General features: G+C 36.1%; 4 protein-coding genes across 6 annotated transcripts; 1 reads left to right on the forward strand and 3 right to left on the reverse strand.

The window, feature by feature from the left end:
* Positions 1 to 220: 220 nt before the first annotated feature.
* LOC112515224 (heat shock 70 kDa protein, mitochondrial-like) lies at positions 221 to 6,410 on the reverse strand. 2 transcript variants are annotated; one of them, XM_025121898.1, is made up of 6 exons: positions 6,219 to 6,410; positions 4,379 to 4,452; positions 4,229 to 4,307; positions 3,577 to 4,143; positions 2,114 to 2,734; positions 221 to 1,042 (listed from the first exon to the last, which is right to left on the reverse strand). In XM_025121898.1, the coding sequence occupies exons 1-6, from the start codon at positions 6,291 to 6,293 to the stop codon at positions 434 to 436; spliced, it is 2,025 nt and encodes a 674-aa protein (XP_024977666.1). In that variant the 5' UTR covers positions 6,294 to 6,410; the 3' UTR covers positions 221 to 433. The 2 variants fall into 2 exon arrangements, with proteins under 2 accessions (XP_024977666.1, XP_024977665.1); XM_025121897.1 differs by having other exon boundaries at positions 4,229 to 4,310.
* Positions 6,411 to 10,793: 4,383 nt separating this feature from the next.
* On the forward strand, positions 10,794 to 14,125 carry LOC112515226 (ABC transporter G family member 17-like). The gene is made up of 3 exons (XM_025121901.1): positions 10,794 to 11,400; positions 11,884 to 12,569; positions 12,947 to 14,125. The coding sequence occupies exons 1-3, from the start codon at positions 10,915 to 10,917 to the stop codon at positions 13,929 to 13,931; spliced, it is 2,157 nt and encodes a 718-aa protein (XP_024977669.1). The 5' UTR covers positions 10,794 to 10,914; the 3' UTR covers positions 13,932 to 14,125.
* LOC112515225 (probable inactive purple acid phosphatase 29) lies at positions 13,722 to 17,636 on the reverse strand. Of its 2 annotated transcripts, XM_025121899.1 has the most exons (4): positions 17,543 to 17,636; positions 15,933 to 17,080; positions 15,559 to 15,692; positions 13,722 to 13,805 (listed from the first exon to the last, which is right to left on the reverse strand). In XM_025121899.1, exons 2-3 carry the CDS (start codon positions 17,028 to 17,030, stop codon positions 15,615 to 15,617), a joined length of 1,176 nt encoding a protein of 391 aa, XP_024977667.1. In that variant the 5' UTR covers positions 17,031 to 17,080; positions 17,543 to 17,636; the 3' UTR covers positions 13,722 to 13,805; positions 15,559 to 15,614. The 2 variants fall into 2 exon arrangements, with proteins under 2 accessions (XP_024977667.1, XP_024977668.1); XM_025121900.1 differs by lacking the exons at positions 13,722 to 13,805; positions 15,559 to 15,692 and having other exon boundaries at positions 15,702 to 17,080.
* Positions 17,637 to 18,362: 726 nt separating this feature from the next.
* On the reverse strand, positions 18,363 to 19,847 carry LOC112515729 (probable long-chain-alcohol O-fatty-acyltransferase 8). Its single transcript, XM_025122640.1, has 2 exons — positions 19,816 to 19,847; positions 18,363 to 19,060 (listed from the first exon to the last, which is right to left on the reverse strand). The coding sequence occupies exons 1-2, from the start codon at positions 19,845 to 19,847 to the stop codon at positions 18,385 to 18,387; spliced, it is 708 nt and encodes a 235-aa protein (XP_024978408.1). The 3' UTR covers positions 18,363 to 18,384.
* Positions 19,848 to 26,176: the final 6,329 nt, after the last annotated feature.

The following is a 26,176-nucleotide window of genomic DNA, read 5'->3' on the forward strand; positions in this document are numbered from 1 at the left end:
AATTTGATATTAATATCGATATATTTTTGTCAAAATTTTATGATATCTTTAGATTTATATTTTATTAAAAAAATAAAAACATTATCGCTTTTTCAAAATCACATAAGACAATATAACATCGATTTGAGATAATAAAATATTAAAATCAAAATGTATCTCACTACATTGTGCGAATACCCTTCTAATAGTTTTATAACATGAATCATCACATAACTTGTAAAACGTAAATGGTGTGTATATTAATTTATTAGCAAATATAAATCATTTCTTATACAACAAAAAATGATAGCATCAAAACATATGATGCAAAGATCAACCAACCTTTGTATCTCCCTTTCCTCCTGTTACCCTCAAAACTCAATTTGAACACATCCATAATCCCTAAATTTAAACCTCAATTCCTCATAATAACAACAATCGAATTTTCCGACGCCTATTTCTTCGCCGCCTCTTCATATTCCGCTTCCGGTGCTGGCTCCTCCGAACCCCCGGACCCACTCCCCTTATTCATATGCTCCCCGATCTTCGCCAACGCCTTGTTTGCCGCATCGAGTTTCGCCTGAATCTCGTCACCGTTCTCTCCATCTCTCGCTTTCTTTAGATCGGAAATAGCCGATTCGATCTCCGCAGCCACCTCCGATGGAATCTTATCTTTATATTCATTCAAATTCTTCTCCATACTATATATGTTAGTGTCAGCATTGTTCTTAAGATCCATAATCACTTTCCTTTCTTCATCTTTCTGTGCATGCAACTCTGCATCTTTGACCATTTTTTGAATTTCGTCTTCCGAGAGTCCTCCCGATGACTTTATGGTGATCTGTTGTTCACGGCCGCTAGATTTGTCTTTAGCGGATACAGTAACGATACCATTGGCATCTATGTCGAATGTGACTTCGATTTGAGGTAGGCCTCTAGGAGCTGGAGGAATGCCGACGAGCCCGAATTCGCCAAGAACCTTGTTGTCGGCTGCCATTGCACGTTCGCCTTGAAGTACTTTGATTTCGACTTGGGTCTGGTTGTCACCTGCTGTTGAAAATACCTGCATTTATTCGCGAGATCATGGTCAACAGTTGTTTTTTTCAAATACAAAACGCAATTTTTTTTGGTAAATGTGGGTCTCCGGACATACTCCCATGGGACCTACAGATAACAGTTAGAAAAATCCCAGTAGTCTCCAGGAAACTCAAACGGGCTCTTCCTACCCCAAGGCTCTGACTGAACTGTGTCAAGTCAAAAAGATTTTTTTTTTATTAACCTGGATATCCATCCGCTATGCGCGCCGACTAATCCCAGGGCGACCACTTGGTTTGCAGATAGCCCGGAGTCGCTGCATTTGAACCTCCGTGGCCACAAGGGGACTTTTATTCCTCCTTGGATTTGAACCTGGGACCTCCTGGTACTTTTGACCTTTGGAGTCAAGCTCAAACCAATCAGGCACCACCCTTGTAGTTTGTCAAGTCAAAAGTTACAATTATTGTAGAGATAAGTAGTATTTATGGGCATGAAATACTTCAGAGTGGTTGATCTTTCGAACCATCATACTCGGCTAAATCATTATTCATGCTTCAAGGCAAAAGAAACACCCCAATCTGAAAATTTTCTATTTTGGAATCACAATTTCTAAAATTTGTGTAAAAATTAGGGTAAGAAGTTTCAATCAACATAACAAAGTTCCAAATTTTCCTTTTGAACCAATTTCGGCAGTTAACATGCTGATCTTGTAACATTTAATGACGTTAATGCCCATTTAAGAAAGGTTTACAACGAAGTGGACAATAAACTTGACATCCATGTCATAAAATGTTACAAGATCAAAAAGTTACCGGTCAAAATGGGTACAAACTAAGAAATTATGAACCTTTATTACAAAGATGAATTTTTTTTCTTTATTACACTAAATAGGAACTACGGCAAACTTAATTGCATTTTGATGCATTTTACCCTAAAAATTACTCATTTCTTGTAAACTAAGGTGCCTTTTTCCCATTCTGTAATAAAGATCATTAGTTTGTAACGGAAGTTAACGATGTATATAGAAAAAGTCGATCACTCAAACATTTTATACAAATTATAACTACTATGGCATGAAAACGCATTGAAGATAACTGACCTGAGATTTCTTTGTAGGAATGGTTGTATTCCTATTTATCAACTTAGTAAAAATGCCACCAAGAGTCTCAATCCCAAGCGACAACGGAGTCACATCCAATAAAAGCAGCTCCTTCACATCTCCTCGAAGAATGCCGCCCTGAATCGCCGCTCCCATAGCCACCGCCTCATCAGGGTTAACACCCTTACTTGGGTTCTTCCCGAAAATCTCAGTAACCACTTGTTGGACCTTTGGCACACGGCTCATGCCGCCAACAAGCAAAACTTCATCAACCTCCTTAGCCGAAAGACCAGCATCTTTGAGACAGTTCAAGCACGGGGTTCTGGTCCTTTCAATCAAGTTACCCACCAATGTTTCAAACTTTGATCTTGTTAATGATATATTTAGATGTTTTGCACCAGAAGCGTCTGCTGTTATAAATGGAAGGTTGATGTCGGTTTGAGATGTTGATGATAGTTCTATCTTTGCTTTCTCCGCTGCTTCTCGAAGCCTCTGCAAAGCTAGCTTATCTTTCGATAAATCAAGACCCTCAGCAGTCTTGAACTCGTTCACCAAGTAATCCAATAATGCATTATCGAAATCCTCTCCTCCCAAAAATGTATCTCCATTTGTCGCTTTTACCTGTATATGTAGAAAATTATTTTAGATAAAAGATAATAGTACATTACCATTATTTTTTAATTTGTATCATATACATAAATTTTACATTTCTCTAGTCTTATACCATAATATAAAGTATTCGGTAGAAACTCTTGAAAACAATTTATTAAGCATTTTTTGTGTTAACAGTGGGTGTCTGGGCCAGCTTGCGCACACCTCGACTAATCCAGGGCTTGGAGAACAAGCAGGAAAATCTCCTGCAGGACTCGAACCGGTGACCTTTGAGGAGAATCCCCAAAGGCACAAGACTTATTTTGGGTTGAGCTAACCCACAAGGTTAACTTATTGAGCATTGAATACTCCTTATTAATGCATCATATCTTAAAATTCAAGTTTACCACTTATTATTGCAAACATACTATTCCTCCGTCCCAAAATAAGTGTCCACTTTCAAAAGTAAATGTCTACTTTCCCATTCTACCCTTAATTATGAGATGAAGAAAATCTCTCTATAGTTGAGGGTAAAATTGTTCTTTTTGTTAAAGCTAAAAGTGTAATAATTACACATCTTTTATTATATGTGCCTTTTTCATTGTGGACATTTGTTCCGGGACGGAGGGAGTACTTCTTAAAGCTCTACACAAACACACTCAAATACAAGATAACCGTTGAGCCCTGCTAATACGGCAAAATACTTCATAAATTTCTTTTGTAGTTCTAAAAGAATTATCTAATTAAATCGGATAACTACAGGTCTGTGGTTGTTTGTCAAATTGGTCGATGACTTACGGTGTGTTTTTGCAATTAATCCTATGTGTGTGAGCACGTAATTGCTTTAACATGTCAAGAATGTGAAAGCATACCTCAAACACGCCACCTGATATTTCCAGAATAGAAACATCAAAAGTTCCTCCTCCAAGATCAAAAACCGCAATGACACCTTCTTTATCATTTGAACCATAGGAAAGCGCAGCCGCAGTTGGTTCGTTAATGATTCTCAACACCTCTAGACCAGCAATCCTCCCTGCATCTTTCGTAGCTTGTCTTTGTGCGTCATTAAAGTAAGCTGGAACTGTAATAACGGCTTTGTCCACCCGCCTATTAAGATATGATTCGGCTGTTTCTTTCATCTTGGTAAGAATAAAGGCCCCGACTTGACTTGGAGAATATTGTTGTCCATTAATTTCTACCCATGCATCCCCATTGGGTGCTTTGACTATCTTATAAGGGACCATACCCATTTCTTTCTGTGTTTGAGCGTCATCAAAGCGTCTGCCAATTAGACGTTTTGTACCAAACAAAGTATTTGTCGGGTTTGTTACTGCTTGACGTTTAGCTGTCGCTCCTAAGAGCAAATCGCCTTTTTGATTAAAAGCGACAACTGATGGAGTGGTACGTGCACCTTCAGAGTTCTCAATCACTTTAGCAGTCTACAGAGCAAATTACAATTTCAACCATGACGAAATTAAATATGCTTGAATACCTATAAACATGAAAGTATGGATAGATGCAAACCTTCCCTTCCATAACAGAAACACAAGAGTTAGTGGTACCCAAGTCTATACCAATAACATCATTCCCCAGCGGCCTTGAGCTGCTACAAAGAAGAAACATCAGCAAAATAATTACATCTGTGGGTACAATGCTGATAAGAAGTTCCTCTACCTGAAGGGTCTAGCTGCAGTTGACCATTTGTTTGTCATAAACGATGAAACTGACGATTTAACATTTCCTGCCACCTACAAGAAGAAAAAGACCGGTAAATCAGATGATGTTACCAAAACAACAGGTGTTTGATATGCCAAATTGTTAATATTTCTGAACACAAATCCTCCACAAGTAGTTCATGATCTAAGCAAAAGACTGGAACTAAAATTCTAACATAATGTCACAGCACCTGGAGATGTTTAGTGGTATCTTAATAAACAAGAGTGCAACAATTGGACAACATTAAATTAGCATTACATGTCCTCAACATTAACCAATCGTAGAAGATGCGAGGGTTCAGGGTTTTTTTTTTTTTTTTGAAATGGGTATCCGAGCCAATGCTCGACTAATCCCAGGCACATCCAGGGCTAAAGCATGCCCCTTTAGTAAATGTCGCACAGGATGTGTGAAGAGGGGTTCGAACCTGGGTTCAGCGCTATGAACTGCCCAGGCACTAACCACTCCACCACAACACTGTGAAGAGGGTTCAGGGTTATAGTCTTCCTCTCCAACAAAAACAACAGATTTTTATATTGAACTAATTAAAAGGAAAAAACTAGAACCACAGGGTTTGGAACACGAAAAACATTCTTCCATACTCTTGTATCTAAACCGAACTCTTCTAGTATATTCCACTCAATGTTATTTAAAAAACAATCAACTTTTCTTACCACTACACTTGGCATTACCTTTAAAAAGAAACAGTATAACACTTAAAAGTTAAAACAACTCAAAAGATATTACTTGGAAAAGTTGAACATGAGAACATCTTTGTCCCGATTTTTTTCAACTAGAATGGTATTTGAACTCTAAAGCCAAGAACAGCGATTAAAAATAACTTTCAAGTATAGTGTTCTTTGTGGGAATTGCAAGTTTGCAACTACAATGGTATTTTTTTTAATCTAAATTAGCTGTAAAGGGTTTACATGTTAATAAATGGAAAGTTAAGGCCTTGACAAGAACATCACACTTGATATCAAATTTCCGGTTCTTCCTATATGTATTTCTTTAACAAGTATGTCTCATTTGTCGGAGAAAACCGTGAATAACATGAAAACTAATTAAGTACATGTCCTTTGCGTTCATATGGCAGGTAACAAGCCAAATGATATATTTTCATCGATCATGATAGCAGCTTCATACCTTCCCTCAAACTTTTTCCCCAATAAAGAGTAAAATACAGAAGTACATGCTTTTAATTTATTCTACAAGGAGGAAGCTGGATTTACGAAGCCACGCATGTCATTATTGTTTCTTTGTTTCATGAATTTGCCAATGGGAAGAGGGCATTGAACCAATAACCACCTAGATCAATGGGGTAGATCCCATTCAAGCATTAATCGCGAACAAAATCCATTGGCGGGACAAAGAGAATGGAACAATGTATAGCTTAAAGACCATAAACCACAAATTTGTAGCTAGAGTTGTACATTGATATTTTAAACCTTGGGAAACAATTTTGCTACATTAAAAAAGAAGCAAGAAGATAATTAACTTTCTAGAATCAAGATGTTGTTTCTAAAAGCGTTAACAATTTAAAATTGTCATAAACCCGCATGAACAATCTACAATAAGTGAGAATGTACAAGAACTATTACAGATTCTTCGCAAAAATGGTTGGCAAAAATCTTGCCAGAAAAGACGGAAGCAATTTCAGTCAAAATAACTCCATAGATTTACAATCAGACCTAAATTTATATCCAATAAACGATGGAAATGATCTCAAACGAAGAAGAAACACGCATATTTCCATATAAACACTCGGAAACAAATAAATAGATAAATAAATAGAATTTACCGATCTGTAAGCAGAAAGAGAAGCAGACTGAAATTCACGCCGCCTCGTAGATCGTAGGAAAATCGAAGCAGCCATTTCAATTGCTGTATTATCTTATGATGCAGAGAGAAATAAACAATGAAGAAACAGAATTAGGGTTTAAGAGGTTGGGGTTTTAGAAAAGTTTTGAAGTTTCCTTGGGGAAGGGTTTAACGCTAGAGTCAAAGTCAAACCCGGGAAGCATACGAATGACCAACGTAAGCTGTGACTCGTGCTGCCCGGCAAGGGATTTTCCAACAAGATTAGTCGAGACGCGTATAAAGGTGTTTGACAATTGTTGAATGGTTTGATAAAGAATGATTAAGTGATAAGAATGATTGTTTGGTAATTGTGTACAATAACAGACTCTCATGATATAGTGCAAAATGAAATATAATTGTTTGGTAATTGTGTACAATAAAATTATAGCTCTTAATGGTTAAGGAAGATGCATGATACCAAATCATTCAAAAGATTTTAAAACCATTAAGAAGCAGATTTTTTTTTGCCAAACATAATTCACCTTTTAATAATTCAGATGTTGCTTCTTAATAAAACTATTAAGAGGTAAACAAACAACCTCATGACCTATGATTAATAAAAAAAAATTGTACTAATAGGTTTTATTTTCTGAGCGTGTACGTCATCTTGTAAAAAGAATTCATTAAAATGAAATCAATTTTGACCTAATTTCTATTTTGGGGGTCAATTTTCAAAATCAATGTTTAAAGCTTTTTTCAAAGAAGCCCTCCAATAAGAGGTAAACAAACTACAAGGATTGAAAACGCATTTCACTTCAAAATAAGTGTATAACTAGTTAAAGCTTTTTTCAAAGAAGCCCTCTAGATATACAGATATTGCTCGAAACCCTTAAAAAGGCACTTAAAAGCCGTTTACTAAATACTTACCTAGTAAGTATGGGTCGAGTAACTTTTCTCACCTGATGCACATGACAAGGGCTGAAAATCTTACCCGGTAAAAACGATGATAGGGTTAGAGAGTCTTATCTAAGTTAGAGGGAGAGACCATCCATGCAAGGGAGATCAAAGGTTAGGTGTTAGGTACGAAATTAGAACAATAATGCCAATTCAGTAGACATTAGGGATGATTTATGTAATTCACTCTAAGTTTTAGTTTATCTATTGTTAAGACAACATGTCTTTTAAAACCAGTGTTCTAAAAGGCTTGTTTCGGACAATCGTTATGCCACGCCTTGTCTCAAGGCTCGTATCTAACGTCACTTCAAGCCTGTGGCATACCATGACCCAATTTTTGTAACGCAATATTTGATTTTATAATCTTTTGGTGCCTTATTTTTAGTTTTTAGTATATAACCGAATTTAAATTATTTAATCATTGACTCATTGAGTAACGGTATTAAACATTGGGTCGGGTTCAAGTGAAAACAATACATATTTAAGAGAATAATCAGACGGTCAAATAACATATGATTTTACATTAACATCACGTACAAAATTACATTTGACTCACGCCACTTTGCCCTGCGACCTGATAACGTGGCCATAGGGTCGCCCACACACTTTTTTGGTCGTTAATGTAAAATCACATATGATTTTCACGTGATTTGACCATTTCCCTATTCCCTTGAATAGTTAGCATTCTCGTTTGATCCTCTCTCATAAAACATATTGGTCATATATATGTGATATATAGATTTGTCATCGTAAGTCAGCACGCTTTGAAAAACAACATGATTTCATGCTCCTAAGACTTGAACTCTTGAAGCTCGACTTTGTTGTCATGCTACATCTCGTCATTTAGAAAGATTATTCAAAATTAAGGATTGCCTTATTAATCAAGGTTCTAAATGACGTGAGACATGACGTGACGTGACGGCAATATCAAGTCTCAAGCCTTATGAGTTACGACGAGGCCATGAGGTATTTCAAGGCGTGCCATAAGGCGGTATATATACACACCCACCCACACCCACACCCATCTACACTTCTATGTGTTAGTGTCTTGAGTAATATTTTAGAACAAATTAAATTCAAATGAAGTAATAAAAATAAAAAAGAAATAAAAACGATTGATACAAAAAATAGAGTTTATAGAAAATGATATCAAGAGTGCAAAATCGAGATTAAATATCTTGAATCTATACTCATTACTTTTTTCAATTTTCAAAGAATTCGTGTTCGACTTTTCGCTGTAGAGAAATGCAAGTAAATATTTACTTATTTAAGGTTTTAGTTTTTAAGTTCTTTTTTTAATGTTTATTCAAGTCTTAGTCTCCTACATATAATTACAATTTATCATTCAAGTTATATATTAAAGTAATCCCACACCTTACAAAAAAATGCATCGCAACGTGTTGTAACGCGTTACAATGCAAACCAGAGTGAAGCCATAGGGGTTAACGTAGCGGCAACCCAAGACTTGACGCCAGAACATATCATAACAAGTTATTTAGAACCATGTTACCAATATATAAACAATAATAGACAGTATTGTATAAAGTTTTGACATACGCAAACACAATTGTTTTAAGCAGTCAAATATACGGTTTTAAGCAGAGCCATCGGTTGTTAAGCATCCTTATTATAAAAATTACACCAATTATGGAAATTCAGTCGGTACCATGTTCGTCCGGTGAGAAAAATTGTCCGGTAAACACATACCGGGTAAGCTTTTAATAAACAGCCCCTAGAATCCCTTGTTTGAGTTGGTCTCTTGTTTGACATTTAAACCAACCTTTTTACTTGTGTTTTGGTCAGTGGTCTCATATCTTCTTCGTTTACCTTGAAAGTGATTATTGAAACCAACAAAAAATAACCCATTTCGACAACAACTTTGCTAAATTTTGTGGTCCAATTTGAACATTTCAATTACTTTTGCCTGCATACGATAGGCGAGGGATTGTATAAGAAAGAAAGTTAAAATCAGAAGCGTAAGAAGTAATATAGACTATTGATCATCTTTAATTTCAAACTCATCCATGAATAAATTTACACACACACACACATATATATAGGGGTCTAATCAAATGAGAACTAATTAGTTTGTGGTAACCGTGAGGTCCAATCTCAACCACAAATCAATTGATAAATTAAGAAATTTTTAATTTTGGTAATTTTTAATTAAAATTTTAATGCAAGGACATTTTAGGTATTTTCTCCCCTATCTCCTCTCTTCTCTCTTCGTCTCCGGGCCTCCGGTGATACCACAGTGGTATCACAATGCATCTTATATGTGATTGAGTATCACACTGTTGTCGTTTGTGTAGTCGATCGGATATGTAACACAGTGGTATCACAATGCATCTTATATGTGTTTGAGTATCACACTGTGGTATCACTGGAGGATGGTGGCCGGAAAACGGGGACGGAGAGAGAAGAGAGGATTGAAAATACCTAAAATGTCCTTGCATGAAAATTTAATTAAAAATTACCAAAATTATAAATTTTCTAATTTATCAATTGATTTGTGGTTGAGATTGGATCTCACGGTTACCACAAACTAGTTAGTTCTCCCTTGAATGGACCATATATATATATATATATATATATATATATATATATATACTAGAAGGATACTCGTGCAATGCAACGAGATATATCTTGATTTTAATATTTCATTTTATTCATTATTTCAGTCAATGTTATGGTATGATCTTATGTGATTTTGAAAAAATGGTGATGTTTCTATTTTTGAATGAAATATAAATTTGAAGATATCATAAAAATTTGACAAAAATATATCGATATTAGTATCAAATTAACTATATAAAATTCCTATTTTTTGTATAATTTTTTAATTCAATTTTTTTATTATATTAATTTAGTTTCACTAACAAAGTAATTTATATTTGGTTTAATAATATAATTTTCTTATAAAGATAATAATTAATTATTTTGTTGGAACTCGATAATTATCCTAATTATATTTTAGATTTTTTATATTTTAAAATGAGATGTTTATCTTCTATTTGATTATGTTTATCTGTAGCTAGTTACACAAATTCAAACATGTAGCTTTAATAAGTTTAACGTATGCATAATTTACTTGTAATCTTGAATTTTAAGTAATATGCATCAATATACAGTACGTCATGCATAAAAAATGATTTTCAAGAGTTTTTATCAAATGTTTTATGATATAGTATAGAGAGAGAGAGAGAGAGACCGGATATTACAAATCATACAAACCAATCTCAACCGTAGTCTAACAAATATTTGGTTTCATAAATACATTGATAGTTTTATAATATAAAGTGTTAATAATAATTAATGAAATATATTCATCTTATTTAAATATTTAAATCATAACGACTAAATTTTTATCATTTTCATAAATATCTTAATTGATTGGTTTTAATAGTCTATAATATTACATGGTTTATATTCTCCGCTATGTATATTACATATATTAACTCATAACTAAAAGTCTATATTCCAATATAGAAGGAAAAGAAAGAAGATGAAGAAAACAAGAATAGTGTATGATCTGCTTCGATGGCTCCAATCTTAAATCTAAAAAACTAACTGCACAATGCAAACTTGTACGGTTGTACCATCATTGGAATCTCCCCCCAATCCTATTATTTAAAAAATTAAACCAAAAATACCTTCTTCTCCCCCATGACATCTCCAAATTGGAGGTAGCAGAACCAAAAATAATTCCCCACTCCCTAAACCCTAAACTGCAAATCCATCAAATGAATCATAACACCAACGGCATCCGCCGCGACACGGTGATCGACATAGCCAAACCCATGAGTTTCGCAGGTGCGTTAGAGTTCGTGAACCTAACGTACACCGTGATCAAGAAAAAGAAGACCGACCAAGGGAAATGGGTGAATCAAGAAGCTGATTTATTGAATAGGATCACCGGGTATGCACCGAAAGGGTGCATCACCGCGGTTATGGGTCCTAGTGGTGCCGGGAAATCGACTTTTTTGGACGGGTTGGCGGGTCGTATTGCGAGTGGTAGCCTTAAGGGTAAGGTGTTGTTAGATGGAAACGAGATGAGCCCAAGTTTGATTAAGAGAACTTCTGCTTACATAATGCAGGATGATCGGCTCTTTCCAATGCTAACCGTTTACGAAACCTTGATGTTTGCTGCCGATTTCCGGTTAGGCTCGATCACCAAGGCCGAAAAGCGGCAACGTGTTGAGACACTAATCGAGCAACTTGGTTTATCAGTAAGTATGACTATTCACTTGTTAGCTGTATCCATATAATAGCTTCTAGAAATCCTGACAAATATCATATTCCATAACCGTAAGCTAGCTTATTTTTTGAGCTTATTGAAAAAGCTCCAATTGGCAAGCCATAAGCTAGCTTTTTGAAAATTAACGTTTCAACAAGCTTCATGGTTTTTTTCCACTTTTTGTTCTAATTAAAATTTTCAATTAATTTTTTAGTATATGCACTTTTAAGTCATTTTACATTTGTCATCTAACCAATTTTCAGTTTTTACCAAAGACTAGTTTATTAGCCAGTATTCAGCTTATCAGCTGCAAAAGTGATTACTAGACTTTTAACTCACATATGTCAACAGAGATATTTATCAATTGATGCCTATGAATGAAAAACATGAAAGTATGGTAATCACTTTTTGAATAAAAGGTAGCATGTAAACTTGAGTTCGTAAAAAGAGTAATTTGCATACCTTCATTATGTAGTCGGCAAGGAACACGTACATAGGTGACGAAGGGAGTCGAGGAGTCTCTGGGGGTGAACGTCGGAGGGTGTCAATTGGCGTAGACATCATCCATGGACCATCGTTGCTTTTTCTTGATGAGCCGACTTCGGGTTTGGACTCGACCAGTGCTCAGAGTGTGATTGAAAAGGTTCACAACATTGCACAAGCAGGAAGCACGGTGGTTCTAACCATTCACCAGCCATCGTCTCGAATCCAACTTCTACTTGACCATCTTATCATATTGGCTCGTGGTCAACTCATGTACCAAGGATCCCCGAAAGATGTCGGGCTGCATCTTGGCCGAATTGGCCGGCGAGTTCCGAAAGGAGAAAGCCCGATAGAGTTCCTCATTGATGTGATACAACAATACGATCAATCCGAATATGGAGTGGATGCATTGGCCGAATTCGTTGTCACGGGTATGAAACCCCCAAAACTTTCGGACGATGAAATGTCGTTTTCGACCCCGACCCCACCTCCCCATTGGAGCTCAGGGAAAAAGCTTCACTTACAAATGGCAGGACGCCATGATCAAGATAACGGATTCGATCATAGCGTGAGAAGCCCATGGAACAATTCAAAGTCATGGAGCCAATCAGGAATCATGCAATCGCTTAAATCAACGCCAGCCCGTCATCGGAATCAGAGAACACCAAATCCAGCGAGGTAAACTACTTCCCCGCTCTTGATTATCGTTCGAAAAGAGTGAATTACATAAATCGTCTATAGATGTGCACTCGAACAACATTTACTTCTTAGACATATGTTCGGTCACAAGTCATAGGGGCCAGTTCAAATGAGAAACGTAAATATTTTGTGAACCTACAAAACCAACTATTCATGAGCTATTAATGATGAATATCATGAATAGTGAAAATGATGAATAATATTCATTGATTATTCTGGGGTGATTCCTCCTGAATAACTAATGAAATAGTTGGTTCTCAGATCTCAAAATATTTACGGTTCTCAACTAACATTCTCCACGTGGCATAGTTATCAGAATTTCAGAGACCTGACTTCATATTGTGTTGTTTCTGCAGTGCATCCCCTGGCTACTACACCAACTCAAGTGATATCCTAGCCAGAACCCCGACTCCACACAGCAGCGACTACACCGTTAATGAAGATGACTACATCACCCCATCCATGGCTGCAGATGGTGCAAACCACCACCATTTAGGTCCTAAATTTTCAAACTCTTTCTTTGCAGAAACCTGGGTTCTGATGCGTCGAAACTTTATAAACATCAGGCGAACCCCCGAGCTGTTCTTATCACGGCTCATGGTCTTGACCATCATGGGTTTTATGATGGCCACTATGTTCAAGAAACCAGGAGCCACAATGCAAGGGATTACCAACCGGCTCAGCTTCTTCATCTTCACCGTTTGCCTCTTTTTCTTCTCATCCAACGATGCAGTCCCCGCGTTCATCCAAGAAAGGTTCATATTTGTCCGTGAAACTTCTCATAACGCGTATCGAGCCTCTTCTTACACCATTGCCGGCCTCATCACTTACCTCCCGTTTCTCTTACTCCAGGCTGCAGTTTATGCAGTAATCACCTGGTTTGCCTTAAAGCTCGAAGGTTCTTTTGTTTACTTTCTGATTATTTTATATGTTTCTCTCCTCTCCACCAATTCGTTCGTGGTGTTTGTGAGCTCAGTGGTCCCCAATTTCATTCTCGGGTACGCGGCTGTGATCGCATTCACAGCCCTGTTTTTCTTGTTTTGTGGGTATTTCTTAAGCAGCCATGATATTCCAAAGTATTGGAGATGGATGAATAAGATATCAACGATGACGTATCCATACGAAGGGCTTCTGATCAATGAGTACCAAAGAAACGAAGTTTTCGGGCAGACCCTTGCCGGGACGAATGTGACTGGAATCGACATCCTGCAATCCCTGCACATTTATCATGAAAAAGATCCAAAGTGGTCAATGATTTACATAATGTTGGGATGGGCAGTCCTATACAGGATCTTATTCTATATTGTTCTTCGTTTTGCTTCCAAGAATCAGAGGACATAAAAAAAGGAAGATCTTGAATTAGTTGTCTTTTCAGATGATAATAAGAAAGTGTTTCAACAAGCAGGAACTTTACTTTCAATGGAATTTTTACTGATGCAGGTTTTCATTTATTCAATCTTTTTGTTTATGTTCACATATACATGTATGAATTCAATGGAAAAATTAGAACATAATTAACATTAATTTATAGTTTGTTTTGATAATCCGTACATTTACTATGCTTGTGGTGTATTACCTTAGCTATGCCTATTCCACCATTATTGGCAAAAACCAGAGGTACGGGAACGTGTGCATTAGGTGATCAGAAGCTATCGCGCACCTTGACTAATCCCATGGGGTCCTGAATATATAATAGCCAGGAAAATCCTCAATGCCCTGAGGAGACTCGTACTGGCGACCTATGCGGAGGAGCCCCAAGGCCTGGCCTTTGTTTTCCAATTGAGCTGGCCCTCAAGATTTAGATAAATGCGTTGGGTTCAACATATTGAAGAAATACAAAGTGAAGAACACGTGCATGTACATATACATACATATTAGTTAAATCAATAATCATCAAACTATTTAATCTTGTACCAGCAAGAGAGCATTCGTTGGTTAAACTCTAATAAGGTAGAGAACAGAGATACACATAATGAAGACAAACAGATAAGACATATAACATAAACAAGCAGATGAGGTCGAGAACAAAGACATAAAAGACGAGTACATATGCATAAGAAAGTACAAAGGCAGAGAGTAGAAAACAAGCTCTAGAAGACTAATTAGTAATTATTAGGAGACTTGGAATATGAATTATTTTATGTTTCTTAAAGCTATGTACACATGTCAAAGTATTCAACACGTTTTCTTTTCATTTAGGAAATATTAAAAACCTTGAACAACAAATAGAATCGAACTCTTCAGAGAAAGTCAAACCATGACTTTCTCATACCCCAACCATATGAGCCTCACATGCAAACCAGCTACGTTGTATCCAAGTTATTTTTTAATTAAATAATGAATGCAAAGTTGTGCTAATCTGGCTGCACCCAGTTCACACTCCCTGCAGATATGACATTTTTAACTCAAGTACCAGTAATTCATTATCGGCTAGTAATCATGTTCTTTCCTGAGATAACTGTGGCGGACCGCAGAGACCATGTTTTTGTGGGGGGTCCTTTGGTTAAATGATCTTCTGACATTTCTGAGACACCTCTACATATCCGGTTTGGTCAGTTTTATCGGTTAGTCTTCAAAAGGGAAGACCATTTCAAATGATGCATAACAATGTAATGCTAGAACACAGGTGTTCTTCATAACCATTTGAACTTAGTTTGTATGTATCAAAAACTACATAGATTCACTTAGAAAGATACAATTAGGTCCTGAGATAACAAGAAAGTAACTTATCATAATCTGTCTTTTCCATCCGATCCCATGTAATCGACAAGTTTATGCTGGGAAGATGCTAAAGATTATCTTTAGGGAAATATGGAACTGATTTTCCAACAAACACAATACCGTTCATACCAAGGCCATCATTTAACTTTTTCTTTGAGAGGTAAAGTGAAGCAATATATTAAATATAAGATAGCTTTAGCAAGCCTCAATATTTTAATCCTCTCTACAGTAACTGAGAGAAGCTTACCTCTGTCTAGAAAATAGATGAGTAGTAACCAAAAAGATCAGATTTGATGAAGATAACTATGTTGAGTTGTTGACTTGGCTTCTATGATTCCATACCTGCCATCTGCTGGCCAGCTTCGCTATAAACAATGACACCTTGAATACCCAAAGCATGATAAATTCATTGATGATTGAAGTTTCCATTTCGCAACTCATGGTAATACACAATAACATTCTTATAGAACTGAATATAAGTATCATTTTTCTCCCAGCATGTGTGATTGTGATATGTGGTTCCTACAAGTGTTTATAAGACTTTTTGGATGATTGAATGATTCAAACAGCGCTGTTTTCCCTCTTTCTACGATTCCCAGATGGAGTCTTGCTCCAAAGTACCTGATCATCAATAGCAGTTAGCTTTTCATCATCAAGGCGCTTCCATGTTCTGATGGAGTTGACTGCTTCCCAACTTCCATTTGACTCTTTATCCAAAGACACTACAACGACCCTTGCTCTTCTTGACCATCCAGCTTTTCCATAAGCATGGTACCCAAACCCTCCAGCATAACAGAGATGAATTCCGGTCAGCTGTCCACAAAAATCATTGATGTGATCATGGCCAGTGAAAACGGCCTTCACATCCCCTACTTCTACCAGTGTTGTGAAGAAACCGGAGTTCACAGAAGCAGAGCTGATCCCTTCTTGTTTCACGCCCGTAAAGTTTGAGGAGTCAAAGCTTGCATATTCAGGCAATGGGATATGGAAGTAAGCGAGTCCAGGAGCTTTTGATTTGTTCTGAAGCTTCATAGAAGTCTGTTGAAACCAAAACTGCTGAGATGGCTTGATCCATACATAACCAGGGATAGAGGGAACTGTAGAGTAGTCACCACTGTCAAGAAAGTATAAGTTGAGGATCGAATTATTCACAGAACTTGATCCTTCAATTCCATGTACTTCAAGATTGTAATTTCCAAAACCATCAATAACACCAACACCCGAAGGATTAAACTGAGACAAGGTGTGTTTCATTCCAGCAATATATCTCATGACACCTTCCCTTGACAATGTGGATTCTTGATCATGGTTCCCTAAGACAGCTGCCCATGGGATGTTTGATGTTATGGCAGGGGCAAATGCTGCATTCATGGAAGCTACTGGATCGGTTGTATCTGCTCCATAGATATTGTCTCCAGTAAAAACAATGAGGTCAGGTTTCTCAGCCTGGATCATTCTCTCAATGAAAAAAGTGGTATTTAGGTCAGAGCAATGGGCAAACTGTTCAGGCAACACATCCTCACAAGGGGTCTGCCTTCCATCAGCATAGTGCATGTCAGCCACCTGCAGAATCCTAAACTCTCCCTGTTCATCAAATCGCAACTGTTTTATACCACTGCCTCCAATCAAAGAAGATGACCTTTGAACCCTCTCAGTGGCCAAGATAAGGATGGAAAAGGAGCAGAGGATGACAATGATGGTCGCCATCGTTCTTGCCATAGTTTTAGAAAATTGAAATTTCCTGTTGCTCCTAGATGTTGATGAATGTTCTACAAAAAAAAAAAAAAAAGACTTCGAGTGATTTTGACAACATCATATCAGGTGCTTCCATAGAATTCGACAGAACAGAAGTTCAGATTATAGTGGAAAATAAGGATATTCTCCACAACAATCATAAAAGTAAAAGAAAACAAGCATCTCCGCAAAAGAACTTGATTGAAAACTTGTATTTCAATTTCCACATTCCAATATCACAGGTAAATCAAAACCCCAATACCATCTCATAGAAATAACGAATAAGCACAATTCACAGCAAAAAGTTTCAATCCTCAACCTGGAGCTTCAAAATGAATACTAGTAATGACTCATAGCTCAAATCAACAGTAAGCCACGACGTACAAAATGCATTAACAGAAGCAAAATCAAAGTAAATAGAAAAAAAATTACTACAAGAAAAGAGGAACGAAGTTCCACAATCACATTCATTCAAGATAGCAGACAACAAACAGTACCTTAGAGATGCGGAGGCGGTAGTTCCGGTGACGGATACGGTGATCGGAGTCTAGAAGCTCCTGCTCGGAGCAGGAGGTGGTTACTGTAATTTATCAACACAATGGTGTTCTTTTCTAATAATATCAAAACTTCGCCTTATATAGTAACATTATTTACATATACTACACCTAAGTTTGATATAATTACATTGTGCCCCCAAATAGTCAAGATCTTCAATTTTGGTAGTTAGTGTTTGTATTTTTAAAATGCAGAGACTTGAAGAGTTGAACCGTAACATCCAACTTGTTTCCGGATACGAATATTTGGTGGAATCCATTAATCGTGGTAACGGAGGCCATAAAAACATTTAAATATCATACTATGAATACTTAACAGTATCTATAGAAAAATATTTGTATATATCTTATTTTATTAAGACCTTATCTAAAGTAATAGACTGTTTGACAGTTGTTGAATGGTTTGGTATAGAATGATTAAAATGCTCTCATAATATAATACAAAATGAAATATTATTGCTTGGTAATTGTTTACGATAAAAGTATGACGTTTAATGGTTAAGGGAGACTCATGATACAAAATCATTAAGTGGTCAAAATGGTTAAGTGCAGAATAGTTAAGTTTGGCAGTTGTTGAATGATTTAGTGCAGAATAGTTAAGTTTGGCAGTTGCTGAATGATTTAGTGCAGAATAGTTAAATGGTCAGAATGGTTAAGTGCTAAATGAAACAAGATTGTTTGGTAATTGTTCTTTCAGACAACAAATTACCATTTTAACCCCACCGCCAACAACCTTGCAACCACCGTCGGCAATTCAAATTTTCCGTCCATTGCTCTCTTCCCCTTTAGCTCCACGCCATCTCCCACGTGGGTTTGTATATTGTATGTCGCAGGCTATTTGTTACCATGAGGTTCCATCGACGACCCCAGAAGTCTTGTAAGGAGGTCGACAGGTACGGCTCGTCCGACGGCAGCTCAAGCTCGACTCCGGTCACCGCTCCAACGACGGCGTTCGAAACGAAAACCAGAAGATCAATCAGAATAAACATTATAAAACAATAAACGATTAACAAAACGTGAGGATTCAATGCGTGTTCGTAATTATACGCAAAATTGATCAGTAAGGGGAAAAGCATCGATTCAATCCACAGATATACACTCGATTTCTTTTTAGGGTTGTAAAATTGGGGTTTAATTTTGACGGAAAGGGAAGCGACGATGAATTGAATGAGGGATTTTGGTGGGTAAAGTGGGTCGTGATTGAAAGTGAAGAGGAGCCAGCCAAGTGAAGAAGAAGGTGGCGACGGCGATGGTGAAGGCAGATGAGAGGAGGAGGGGAAAGATGGTGAGAAGGTAGAAGATGGGGAGGAGGGAGATGAGTTTGTAAATGGGATGAGACTGACGTGGAGAGCGACGGGATCAAGTGGGAGGAGAAATTGAAGGAGCGTGGGATGAGTAGCAAGTTGGAGAAGTGGGAGGGTAAAAATGGAACAACTTACATCTGAACCATTTAGGAGCACCCTAAACACAAAACCGTTAAGAGGATATTGTCACCATTAAGAGGCTATTTTTTTTTGTCAAACAGTTCCTGCCTCTTACCGATTAAGAGGCTCCTTTTTAATGTCACCATTAAGAGGGAAACAAACAGCCCTAGAGCATTTTAAAACCATTAAGAGACAGACTTTTTTTTTGCCAAACAAGATTAACCTCTTAATGATTCAGAGACTGCTTCTTAATTGAATTATTAAGAGGTAAACAAACAACCCCTAAGTATACTGATTTGTTTAGTTTGATTTGTAAATATTTTATCGTTGAAAACATTTGGACATTTAAATTGTGGCATGAAAACTTATATCGTCTTAGAATGAAAGCAAGAAAAAGGATTGTTGATCTATAAGTGTAGATAAAATAAAATACGACATAACCAGAAAGTCTGTGGTATCATTAGCCAATGCATGTGATTCTAGAACAAAGAAAAATGGGATCATCGCATATATTCAATGTTGTTTATTTGATACGAGGTTAGATCATTAAGTGTTGTTTACTAAGATATCGTGTTAGATGTATACGTGCGATTTTTATAAATTTATTGATGCTTTTTGTAATAACTCGTCCCACATGAATAGAAGGTGAAAATTGTTAGCTCCTTATCAGTCTTAAGTAGTGGGCTACCAATAACTTCTATCATGGTTTTAAGTTGGATTCGAAGTTATTGGACTAGTTCGTTGCTTTGGGATTGAGGATGTTACAAATGGTATCAGAGCCGATCCTTGTACCATCGGGATGGTGGGGCAACCTCATCGGGCATGATGAGTCCTCGAGATGGGATGTTTATAACATCTTAGGCGAATCCCACATTGCCGATGACAAGGAGGAAGATTCTGGTACGCCTGAGAAGGACGTTAGGAGTTTAAGTGGGGAAGTTTGTAACAAATGGCCCACATTGATACAAGTCGTCCTGGAATTAGTCGGCTCGCATAGCGGTTGGATATCCAGGTTAATAAAAAAAAAGTAGGAAATATACAATTGTACAAAAGTTATACAGCAATATAGAATTCCGACATTATACATAATGATATAATATGGAAAGAATAACATGAACAATACGATTTTAAAACATTTAGTTAAATTAATATAATTATGACTTAATGACAAATCTTGATATTTAGATGGCGAGTTGAAGGAGTAGGACAAAGAAAAACATCAAGGTAGTGTTTGGTACGCAGAATGGATGAGACAGGACGGAACATGACAGGACAGGACGAGACGGGACATGACTAATTGTCTGTCCTATGTTTGGTACAACTAGTACAAGACAAGACAAAACTATTAAAATGATCATATTACCACTAAATGTTGTTCAGTGTTATTTTATATCATATAATGATTGTAAAATGACAACAAGTCAACCAAAATATTGTCATTTTAACTTTAGTCCCATGTTGTTCCACCTTTTTTGGTGGAACAAGAAATATCAAGATTTGTTCCATTAAAATTAAAAATAGTCCCACATTGTCCCATGTTTTTTTTGTCCATGGCATGCCAAACATGAGACTATTTTTTTTACCGTCCTGTCCCGTGTAATCTGCATATCAAACGCACCCCAATGGATCAAGATGATATGATCCGACCTTTTCTGACAAGCCATTGAAACTGGCCCAGTTTGTCCCAACCCGTTTTGATATGTTATCTAACCAAATTATGTCTTTTAAGCCGTATTTAAATAAATGTTGATCAGTTTTATATAACGATTATCGATGTTTTACACCGTTTTCATTTAGAAATTTATGTAGTATATGACTAACGAGCTTGTGGTCATTTAGAAATTTCTTTACTGACATACTTGTCAAAGTTTCAAAGGTCGCATTTTATTCAGATTTCTTCTGTTGCAAACATTTTTCCTTCTTTTGAAGTGCATAAAAATAATGCAATCTATAAATATAAGCGATTTTGAACAAAAAGCAAGTACGATAATATATTAACATTTATGTACAAATAATGTCCAAAACCGCTTGTAATTGTTGGCAAGTTATATACAAGGCTCGATGCTACAACTGGTGATTGTTGATGCCACCCAAATTTGCAAAATCCTAATACCCTGTTCTTTTTTATGCAATATGAGCAACTTGTGTGCTCCAGATCGCATGGCAAAATTAGCAAGTTAGGCCTATTGGCTCCATCCCACATGGCACATCACCTAGGGATTTTTTGGACTGGCTGGCAGCCTACGGGGGTTAAAGGTTGCATAGCCTCCGGGGCCCTCTTTTAAACGATATTGGTCACTTTGTACATTCTTTTGAGTTTTATCCGAGATCTTGTTCTATCCATATTTGTTAGAGATAAATATAGAAGAGGTAAAACAAGGTTTTCGTCTAGCTTGTGATCAATATCTTTTCGTAAGTTGTTTTGTAACTCCTCTTTGTTATTAAAATAAGCGACTTCTCTTTCACTATGAATTTACGCTACCATACCTATAGTGGAACCACGTTCAATCTCATGTCTCTTGATTTCATTTATTGCGTAAGATCGTGTATGAGGGTGTTCCAATATGAGATATGGAACAAGGCCCCCTGTATATTTGGGCCCAAGTATAATGTTTTATACTTTTACTCTTAGCCCAATTAGAAAAATGATTTCATTGACGTGAATTTCATGTTACTTTGTCATTTTATGACATTTTATTATTTTAATTTCTAAGATTGCAACCACAAGGGTGATGTCTGATTGGTTTGAGCTTGACTCCAAAGGTCAAAACTAGCAGGAGGTCTCAAGTTCAAATCGAAGAAGGATAAAAATCCCCTTGTGACCACGGAGGTTCAAATGCGGTGACTCCGGACTAAAGATGGCCAAAAACCGGTCCCGGGCCGAGCCGGGCCCAATCGGTCCTAACCTTTCTCATAACCGGCCATAACCGGTCTCGGCGTAACTGGTCCCGGTCTCGGTCAAGAATGATAGGACCGGTCAAGGTACTTCATAACCGGTTATGGGCCGCCGATCCCAGTCCCAACCGGTTCCAACCTGTCCTTGCATTAAAAAATAAGATTTTTTTTATTTTTTTAATGATATATATTTTTAATACATTATAAAATTTACAATTGGGTCATTCAAATACACTTTAAAAATGTGTTTTAATATAATTAAAATTACGTTTTCTTATAAAAATACATTATAAAATTATTTAAAAATACATTTATTTATAAATTTATTTGAATTTTTGGGCCGGGCTGGGCCGGTCCATAGTCGGTCTCATAACCGGTCCCGGTCCCGGTCCCACGAAACTAACAAAAACCTCAACCGGTCCCGATTTTCGGTCCCATAACCGGTCCTCCGGCGGTCCAGGGCCGGGCCGGGCCGATTTGGCCATCTCTACTCCGGACTATCTGCAAAACAGATGGTCGTCCTGAGATTAGTCGGCTCGCATACTGGGTTGGATATCCAGGTTAATAAAAAAAAGCTGCTAATATAATATATTTATAATCTTTTTATATTTTGTTTTCATTTTTTAATTATCACTCGTTCAATTGATCCATAATCTTGGCACACGTATAACAAATCCTTAAAAAAGACCGACACAACCTGAACAATATTGCATGTGTTAGAACTATATATTTCACATTTATTGTTTGTAGTTTATTTGATTAGTCATACACAATTCTTAGGGGTCGTTTACCAAATGCTTACTTGGGTAAGCGCTTATCAAGTTATATTACCTTATCGGATGAACATGGTAAGGACAAAAAATCTTACCCGGTAGTGAGGGCAATGACTCTTATCATGGTCAGCTCTTACCGGGTAAATTGTCGTATTTTGTTGACTAAAATCTTACCCGATAAGTAAATAATAATATTGAATTTTACCGGTAAATGCTTACCAGATATGTGTTTGGTAAATGACTCCTTAGCTTCAGGCAAAATAGAATATTCTATGACACAGTTTGGAATATTACCAAATCAAGAAAGTTTAGGGACTAAGTATGAGTTTAAAATTGTGTATAAAAATGGAATATTATTGGTATATTACCAAATTAAGAACCTTTTAGAGTTTTAAATTGCACATACAACTATTCATTTACTTGGTTTCTTATGATTTGGATGCAACTTTAAGAGAATCTTTTGTAACATCTGATTTAAAAATGGTGGATTCAGATTTTTTTTATATACCATTTGACTATAAAAAAATACATATTTTTTCTAATAAAATCAAAATAATTTGCTCGACCAAAGGGTCTTTAGCCTAGCGGTATCGTTGCATTTGGCCTCCTAAGAGGTTAGAGGTTCAAATCTCACCATAGATGAGAAGGATATGTGAGTTTATTTGTTGCATTTGCCGTATATGAATACTATATACTTCAAAAAAAATTTGCTCAATTAGTTGCTTGTATTGCTAAGGAAAAAGCCCAGATTCGATTCCTTGTTTATTATGTGTTGGTCTGAATATACATTTAAAACAAAAGATGTAAGAAAAACGCAATTAAAATCTAAAAACAAGTATTTTGTTATCAATGGGATTTAAACCCTGGTTTTTTATTATTGAAAACAGGTATTTAATTATATGATCTGTAAACAAACTTAGCTGAGCTTAAATTTATGTTATAAATGTATTTTTAAAAAATATATGGCACATGAATTTGGAGGGGTAGAAATATAGTGGCTCACACATTGACAAGGCGATCTCAATTTTGTTGCCTCGCCAACTACTGGTGTGTCTCCTCCTGGTTGGCTTGTTGAGAATTTGAACACTGTTAAAACTTTAATTGGTCATTAATGAAAGTTTGGCTCGAGTGTGTGTGGGGGTCTTTGATACCAATTTCAGAGTTGTCTAAAACATCTTGTAGATAATACCAAATATTAGATGGTAAATCATTTTCCAAGTTATGTTCCAAGTGGAACATAACAAAATCTGAAAAATCTGGAGGAAGAGAATCTAAAATATTATCAGTTATTGTTATTATCATAACAATTGTTAAAACCATTTATTATAATATCAAAATTATTTATAGCAGTTTAAATTTGTTTAAAAAGTTTTCCTTACAACTTCTAAAAACATCAAACAGTTGATCTTATTTTAGAACTACATGAATAAAGCGTCCAACATGCTTCCGTACATGTCTTCTTTGACCGAAGTATCACCACGTCATGTAACGAGACTTTTAACAGATGTTTCAGCCCCAACATGCTAAAACATGTAACTTCTTTGTAGCTTCTTCAGCGAAACTACGCACAACCTAGTTTCTTTTGCTACGTTAGGTGCATAGAAAATAGGTACGGATTTAGTTGGGAGATTTACTTATGTAATGGAAAAATAATCATTATATATGAATTAGAAGATCAAAAGCAAAACGTAGGATCGAAGATCATGACAAACATCTGCATTTATTTTGTCATCTAAATAGACATATCTCATACTGGACGCTCGACTTAATGACCCCTTTATCTAACAAATCTATTTTTGTTCTCAGATAATTTTCCGCTGCTCTAGGTGTTTATTTAGCCGGAGAAATCATTACAGATAAATATATCTTGTTTCCGTCGTATGTGCGAAATCTTTTCTAAAGTTGGCTTCCATCCCTTGTAAGATGATCCGAATGCCCAATGCCTTTCTGTAATGAATATTGTTTCATAATTTTTTTGAAAATTCGCCTTTTTATTAGTTATTGAAATCGAAAAAGCTTTAGATTTTACCAGTTGAACAAAAATGGTAGGTAGGATATCTTTTTACTTCAAAAAATCTGGTCCTACAGATAAAAATTTAGAACCAGTATATCTTTTGGGGCTATTTTTGGGTTATTAAGATAACAATCTCTAACCCCATCATTATCCAATGAGGTAATTCAGAAAAATCAGGAGAAGTAAGATATATCGAATTTATGACACCAAAATCAGACCAATGTTTAATCCCATGAGGAGATGATCCTTGTAAATAATTAATTCTGGGGTAAATTCAAAAAAAAAAAAAAAAAAACACATATCTCAAATTTGTTCCACATAGATTATATAAATCTTTCATCGTAGAGGTTTGGTTTTCAACATAAGTTTGTTGAATGAGAATATCTATTAACAATTTTTTCTTTAAAAATCATTGATTTTAGAAACCGTTTTTTCTGAATATGGTCTAAAAGACAGATTCCTCCATTGTCTGGACTATTTTCTTCAAAGTTTTGATAAAAGAAAGAATATCTTCTTCTATTAGATACATTTTTTAATCAAAGTTTTCATTTTGAAAATGTCGTTTTTACAGTTTATTGCTCCGGTTTTTATTATCTGACTCGCCTTTATCAATAAATCTCAAACTTGTAAAGAATTGCCCGGTAGATTGCAATATCAATGATGTCCGAGACTATCTTTAATTGTCTCTATCTCTTCATCCATAAAAGAAAGAAGTTTATGAATTTATTCAATCATCTTTGCCATCTCTAGTTAAAAAATCTGCTAAGACATTTTTATCAGATATATATACATACACACACATTCTCTCTCTCTCTCTCTCTCTCTCTCTCTCTCTCTCACACACACACACACACACACATATAGGCCTACAACGAAACTAATATGTCATCCATGAGGCAATGACATGTGTCACCGTATGCCCTTAAGTATATAATCCAATCACCAAATGATTTTAATTACCATCGTCTAGTGATATATTTCTACTATGGAGTGTGCATCGGGAGGATTTGGGTGGGAAAATCAAAACCTCGATCGAATTTCGGATATGGAAATCAAGCTCCAATTTTTGGACTTTGGATTGCTTTGGGTTCGGGTTGGTCGGGTCGAGGTCAGTCTGGTTCGGGTTTAGTTATAATGCAAATATATATATATAGAGGCTGGTTCAAATACTAACCCAATATTTTGTGCAAACTATGCTAACCCATCTTAATCGTTCATTTTATCATCTAACGGTTATTATTAAATGAGATTAAATAAACAATAATTTAATTAATATATTAATTAATATGTGTATGAACAATTGTTCAAAGGATAAATTGGTCAAAAATTTGTATTAATTAATATGTGTATGAACAATCGTTCATCTTCGTGCCTATATCAAGGTATGAACATTCATGTGAACCCTATGGTGTGAACCCTAGATATATGAACATTAGCTACACCGTGTGAACCTAATGAACACTATAATCGA

Source organism: Cynara cardunculus (genome assembly GCF_001531365.2).
Source record: "Cynara cardunculus var. scolymus isolate 2C chromosome LG 7, CcrdV1, whole genome shotgun sequence".
NCBI lineage: Eukaryota > Viridiplantae > Streptophyta > Magnoliopsida > Asterales > Asteraceae > Cynara > Cynara cardunculus.

What these genes read in the sequence shown, in the direction of transcription:
- LOC112515226 (XM_025121901.1), top strand. Translation starts at nt 10,915, where the DNA reads ATGAATCATAACACCAACGGCATCCGCCGCGACACGGTGATCGACATA. An exon ending in TCGAGCAACTTGGTTTATCA is followed by an intron (nt 11,401 to 11,883) that starts GTAAGTATGACT and finishes TTCATTATGTAG; the next exon opens with TCGGCAAGGAACACGTACAT. An exon ending in AGAACACCAAATCCAGCGAG is followed by an intron (nt 12,570 to 12,946) that starts GTAAACTACTTC and finishes TTGTTTCTGCAG; the next exon opens with TGCATCCCCTGGCTACTACA.
- LOC112515729 (XM_025122640.1), bottom strand. Translation starts at nt 19,847, where the DNA reads ATGCCCGATGAGGTTGCCCCACCATCCCGATG. An exon ending in GTTGCCCCACCATCCCGATG is followed by an intron (nt 19,061 to 19,815) that starts GTACAAGGATCG and finishes TTTTGTGTTTAG; the next exon opens with GGTGCTCCTAAATGGTTCAG.
- LOC112515225 (XM_025121899.1), bottom strand. Translation starts at nt 17,030, where the DNA reads ATGGCAAGAACGATGGCGACCATCATTGTCATCCTCTGCTCCTTTTCC. An exon ending in TAACTGCTATTGATGATCAG is followed by an intron (nt 15,693 to 15,932) that starts GTACTTTGGAGC and finishes TGGGTATTCAAG; the next exon opens with GTGTCATTGTTTATAGCGAA.
- LOC112515224 (XM_025121897.1), bottom strand. Translation starts at nt 6,293, where the DNA reads ATGGCTGCTTCGATTTTCCTACGATCTACGAGGCGGCGTGAATTTCAG. An exon ending in ACTGCAGCTAGACCCTTCAG is followed by an intron (nt 4,311 to 4,378) that starts GTAGAGGAACTT and finishes TCTTCTTTGTAG; the next exon opens with CAGCTCAAGGCCGCTGGGGA. An exon ending in TTCCTACAAAGAAATCTCAG is followed by an intron (nt 1,043 to 2,113) that starts GTCAGTTATCTT and finishes GAATAAATGCAG; the next exon opens with GTATTTTCAACAGCAGGTGA.